The sequence below is a fragment of the Littorina saxatilis genome, linkage group LG3 (assembly GCF_037325665.1).
Source record: "Littorina saxatilis isolate snail1 linkage group LG3, US_GU_Lsax_2.0, whole genome shotgun sequence".
NCBI lineage: Eukaryota > Metazoa > Mollusca > Gastropoda > Littorinimorpha > Littorinidae > Littorina > Littorina saxatilis.
Genome location: NC_090247.1, coordinates 36,501 through 42,500, shown reverse-complemented (window position 1 = coordinate 42,500; position 6,000 = coordinate 36,501). Strand labels below are relative to the sequence as shown.

Sequence of the window (6,000 nt, the reverse complement as noted above, 5' to 3'; positions counted from 1 at the left end):
ATGCCTTCACCCAGTGTTTGATGGACGGGATGCCTTCACCCAGTGTTTGATGGATGGGATGCCTTCACCCAGTGTTTGATGGACGGGATGCCTTCACCCAGTGTTTGATGGATGGGATGCCTTCACCCAGTGTTTGATGGACGGGATGCCTTCACCCAGTGTTTGATGGATGGGATGCCTTCACCCAGTGTTTGATGGACGGGATGCCTTCACCCAGTGTTTGATGGACGGGATGCCTTCACCCAGTGTTTGATGGACGGGATGCCTTCACCCAGTGTTTGATGGATGGGATGCCTTCACCCAGTGTTTGGTGGACGGGATGCCTTCACCCAGTGTTTGATGGACGGGATGCCTTCACCCAGTGTTTGATGGACGGGATGCCTTCACCCAGTGTTTGATGGACGGGATGCCTTCACCCAGTGTTTGATGGACGGGATGCCTTCACCCAGTGTTTGATGGACGGGATGCCTTCACCCAGTGTTTGATGGACGGGATGCCTTCACCCAGTGTTTGATGGACGGGATGCCTTCACCCAGTGTTTGATGGAAGGGATGCCTTCACCCAGTGTTTGATGGACGGGATGCCTTCACCCAGTGTTTGATGGACGGGATGCCTTCACCCAGTGTTTGATGGACGGGATGCCTTCACCCAGTGTTTGATGGATGGGATGCCTTCACCCAGTGTGTGATGGATGGGATGCCTTCACCCAGTGTGTGATGGGTGGGATGCCTTCACCCAGTGTTTGATGGATGGGATGCCTTCACCCAGTGTTTGATGGATGGGATGCCTTCACCCAGTGTTTGATGGACGGGATGCCTTCACCCAGTGTGTGATGGACGGGATGCCTTCACCCAGTGTTTGATGGACGGGATGCTTTCACCCAGTGTTTGATGGATGGGATGCCTTCACCCAGTGTTTGATGGACGGGATGCCTTCACCCAGTGTTTGATGGACGGGATGCCTTCACCCAGTGTTTGATGGATGGGATGCCTTCACCCAGTGTTTGATGGATGGGATGCCTTCACCCAGTGTTTGGTGGATGGGATGCCTTCACCCAGTGTTTGATGGACGGGATGCCTTCACCCAGTGTTTGATGGACGGGATGCCTTCACCCAGTGTTTGATGGACGGGATGCCTTCACCCAGTGTTTGATGGACGGGATGCCTTCACCCAGTGTTTGATGGATGGGATGCCTTCACCCAGTGTTTGATGGACGGGATGCCTTCACCCAGTGTTTGATGGACGGGATGCCTTCACCCAGTGTTTGATGGATGGGATGCCTTCACCCAGTGTTTGATGGATGGGATGCCTTCACCCAGTGTTTGATGGACGGGATGCCTTCACCCAGTGTTTGGTGGATGGGATGCCTTCACCCAGTGTTTGATGGATGGGATGCCTTCACCCAGTGTTTGATGGATGGGATGCCTTCACCCAGTGTTTGATGGACGGGATGCCTTCACCCAGTGTTTGATGGATGGGATGCCTTCACCCAGTGTGTGTCTGTGTGCACCTTCTAGAGTGCTTGTTTATTCTTTCCTTTACGCCATAATATAGAAGTTCCGAGAACTTTCCGAAAGTCATAGGAACAAGGCTTTCAGAGAGGATACAAGCAACGATGGGTTTTGCTGACTGCCTGACTGCCTGACTGACTGACTGACTGACTGACTGACTGACTGACAGACAGACTGAGTGAGTGACTAACTGACTGACTGATTGCCTCACTCACTCACTCACTCACTCACTCACTCACTCACCCACTAACTCACCCACCCACTCACCCACCCACCCACTCACCCACTCACTCACTCACCCACTAACTCACCCACCCACTCTCACCCACCCCGTACCCACTCACTCACTAACTCACTCACTCACTCACTCACTCACTCACTCACTCACTCACTCACTCACTCACTCACTCACAGACAGACAGACAGACAGACAGACAGACAGACAGACAGACAGACAGACAGTCCCATTAACGTATAAACAATAGAAGAAACTAGCGTCATAAAAAATGAATCACGAAAGATTTAAACCGAAATCAATTTCTTTCGCCTCTTCAACATACAGACATCTCAGAAGAACGCCTGGCCCTGGCCCGGAAGATGGGAGCGACCAAGAGCCTTACGATCGCCACCAAGGACCCTGCAGAGGCCGCACAACAGGTCAGGGACATTCTTGGAGCCATGCCGGACTGCGCTGTGGAGGCCAGCGGTGCCAATTTCTCTGTCCATATGGCCATCCGTGTGAGTGGTCATTGAAATCAAGAATGTACTGTGTTTTAACATAGAGGGGGAATCGAGACGAGGGTCGTGGTGTATGTATGTATGTATGTATGTATGTATGTATGTATGTATGTATGTATGTATGTATGTATGTATGTATGTATGTATGTATGTATGTATGTATGTATGTATGTGTGTGTGTGTGTATGTGTGTGTGTGTGAGTGTGTGTGTGTGTGTGTGAGTGTGTGTGCGTGGATGTTTGTGTGTGTCCGTGTGTGTGTCACGGTGTACCCATGTTTCCACAGGTTTGGTTGCCTAAATCACCATAAGGCAACTATCCACACGTGGATGGCAACCTAAACTCTGGATGGCAACCTAATTGTGTGGATGGTCGCTTCATTTAACACCGTTAAATTGACTTTTTTGACGGAAAGAATGTCATAACAATGTTCAAAATGACATTCTTTCCGTCCTCTATAGGCGACGAAATAGGTCAAATTTTGTGCATTTTTTAGTGCAAAATTCTTCGATGCCGGAGCGAGTACTGCACCCAGTGCTGTTGTAGTGCAAGTGCACTAGAAAGGCACTACACCCAGTGCCGCCTCTTAGGTAACCATCCACACTTTAGGTATGTGTGTAGAGCGATTCAGACTAAACTACTGGACCGATCTTTATGAAATTTGACATGAGAGTTCCTGGGAATGATATTCCCAGACCTTTTTTCATTTTTTCGATAAATACATTTGATGACGTCATATCCGGCTTTTTGTAAAAGTTGAGGCAGCACTGTCACACCCTAATTTTTCAATCAAAGTGATTGAAATTTTGGCAAAGCAATCTCTGCTTTTTGCTTAATCGGAGTCAGGCTTTGTGCAGACTCTCTTCGGTGTCCGAACACCCCCGTGTGCACCCGTGTGCACACATGCGCACGAAAAAGATCCCACGTTCACAGCGAAAGTCTCAGGGCTTGGAAAACACGAAGACACGCATGCATCATCTCTCGTCTCCGATTATCATGATTGTATTTCGTATCTTTGACGAGACAAACCCAATGCTGGTGTGTCGAAGAAGATAGCCACAGCGGGCTTGTTCAAATCAAAGTATCACACCATAATTATCTTCAGCGTATTACCAATACCTGTCCCAATATAGACCAGTTGGTCTAAGAGGACGTTAAACCGTAATAGTCAGTCAGTCTACTGGTATTACTGCCGTTGGTGCTGTTGTTACTGCTACTGCTATTACTACCGCCGCTGCTGTTGCTACTGCTATTACTGCCGTTGCTGCTGTTGTTACTGCTATTACTGCCGCTGCTGCTGCTGTTGTTACTGCTATTACTGCCGTTGCTGCTGTTGTTACTGCTACTGCTATTACTGCTTCTGCTGCTCTTGTTACTGCTATTACTGCCGCTGCTGCTGTTGTTACTGCTACTGCTATTACTGCTTCTGCTGTTGTTGTTACTGCTACTGGTATTACTACCGCTGCTGCTGTTGTTACTGCTACTGCTACTACTGCCGCTGCTGCTGTTGTTACTGCTACTACTGCCGCTGCTGCTGTTGTTACTGCTACTGCCATTACTGCTGTTGCTGCTGTTGCTAGTACTGTTATTACTGCCGCTGCTTCTGTTGTTACTGCTAGTGCTACTGCTAATACTGCCGCTGCTGCTGTTGCTACTGCTACTACTGCCGCTGCTGCTGTTGCTACTGCTATTACTGCCGTGTTACGAAGGTTTTTTTTCTGGAAGTGTCTGTGTGTAAATAACTATCAGAAATGCATGTCCTAACTCTGTTTACTAAGTCAGTCCATTTGACACACACACAGCACTCAAACTAGGCACAAAGACAAGTTATTGCCCTTTGCCCTCGTACCTATATTTAAGTCATTCACACAAAATACATGTATGGCAAGTCACACACAATCAACAATCACTTAAATTCACTGAAATATAATAATAAGTTGAGTAATTACGTGGAGGAATATCTGTCCCTCGATGACGTCGTTTTAATGTTTGTGGATTCTTATCTCACTCGTTACTCACAGTTCCCTTGTTACTCACAGTTCACTTGTTACTCATAGTTCACTTGTTACTCACAGTTCAGCGGGTTTATTTACTTTTTCCATATCACACCAATGAAAAATTACGACCATGGGGATATGGGGTGGGATTCCACCGGATCCAAGAATTCCTGCGCTGCGTTACAACCTTGTGCCGTTGCATCCGACGACCTTATATGCAGTGGCGACAACTGCAAGGTATGAGAACTGCCTAAAGCACCGACAGTTCATTATTTTGACTTCACATGTACAGGCTCTGAAACCAGGCAGTGCTTTTGCTGTTGTTGGACACGGCCCTAACGAGATCCAGGTACCTATTGTGGAGGCCATTGCTCATGAGATCGACATCCGGGGGAGCTTCAGATACATGAACACGTGAGTCTAGCTAAAGTTCTGATTCAGATCTGAGTGGACCTTCATTGTGGACAGAGACTGAGCAACGCTTTGTAAGCCAAGTTCACTATCTGTACCATCATTGTGAACAGAGACTGAGCAACGCTTTGTAAGCCAAGTTCACTATCTGTACCATTATTGTGGACAGAGACTGAGCAACGCTTTGTAAGCCAAGTTCACTATCTGTACCATTATTGTGGACAGAGACTGAGCAACGCTTTGTAAGCCAAGTTCACTATCTGTACCATTATTGTGAACAGAGACTGAGCAACGCTTTGTAAGCCAAGTTCACTATCTGTACCATTACTGTGGACAGAGACTGAGCAACGCTTTGTAAGCCAAGTTCACTATCTGTACCATTATTGTGAACAGAGACTGAGCAACGCTTTGTAAGCCAAGTTCACTATCTGTACCATTATTGTGAACAGAGACTGAGCAACGCTTTGTAAGCCAAGTTCACTATCTGTACCATTATTGTGGACAGAGACTGAGCAACGCTTTGTAAGCCAAGTTCACTATCTGTACCATTATTGTGGACAGAGACTGAGCAACGCTTTGTAAGCCAAGTTCACTATCTGTACCATCATTGTGAACAGAGACTGAGCAACGCTTTGTAAGCCAAGTTCACTATCTGTACCATCATTGTGGACAGAGACTGAGCAACGCTTTGTAAGCCAAGTTCACTATCTGTACCTTGATTGTGGACAGAGACTGAGCAACGCTTTGTAAGCCAAGTTCACTATCTGTACCATCATTGTGGACAGAGACTGAGCAACGCTTTGTAAGCCAAGTTCACTATCTGTACCATCATTGTGAACAGAGACTGAGCAACGCTTTGTAAGCCGAGTTCACTATCTGTACCATCATTGTGGACAGAGACTGAGCAACGCTTTGTAAGCCAAGTTCACTATCTGTACCATCATTGTGAACAGAGACTGAGCAACGCTTTGTAAGCCGAGTTCACTATCTGTACCTTGATTGTGGACAGAGACTGAGCAACGCTTTGTAAGCCAAGTTCACTATCTGTACCATCATTGTGGACAGAGACTGAGCAACGCTTTGTAAGCCAAGTTCACTATCTGTACCATCATTGTGGACAGAGACTGAGCAACGCTTTGTAAGCCGAGTTCACTATCTGTACCATCATTGTGGACAGAGACTGAGCAACGCTTTGTAAGCCAAGTTCACTATCTGTACCATTATTGTGGACAGAGACTGAGCAACGCTTTGTAAGCCAAGTTCACTATCTGTACCATTATTGTGGACAGAGACTGAGCAACGCTTTGTAAGCCAAGTTCACAATCTGTACCATTATTGAATGGT

General features: G+C 47.1%; 1 protein-coding gene across 7 annotated transcripts in view; it reads left to right on the top strand.

Annotated features, from left to right (window-relative positions):
• Window positions 1–6,000, top strand: part of LOC138961343 (sorbitol dehydrogenase-like) — a 34,774-nt gene that overhangs the window by 27,394 nt on the left and 1,380 nt on the right. For all 7 annotated transcript variants that reach the window (XM_070332944.1, XM_070332945.1, XM_070332948.1 and 4 more), the window contains 2 exons: window positions 2,074–2,249; window positions 4,538–4,659. In XM_070332944.1, the coding sequence (XP_070189045.1) occupies window positions 2,074–2,249; window positions 4,538–4,659 (298 nt within the window). The remainder of the gene's footprint in view (window positions 1–2,073; window positions 2,250–4,537; window positions 4,660–6,000) is intronic.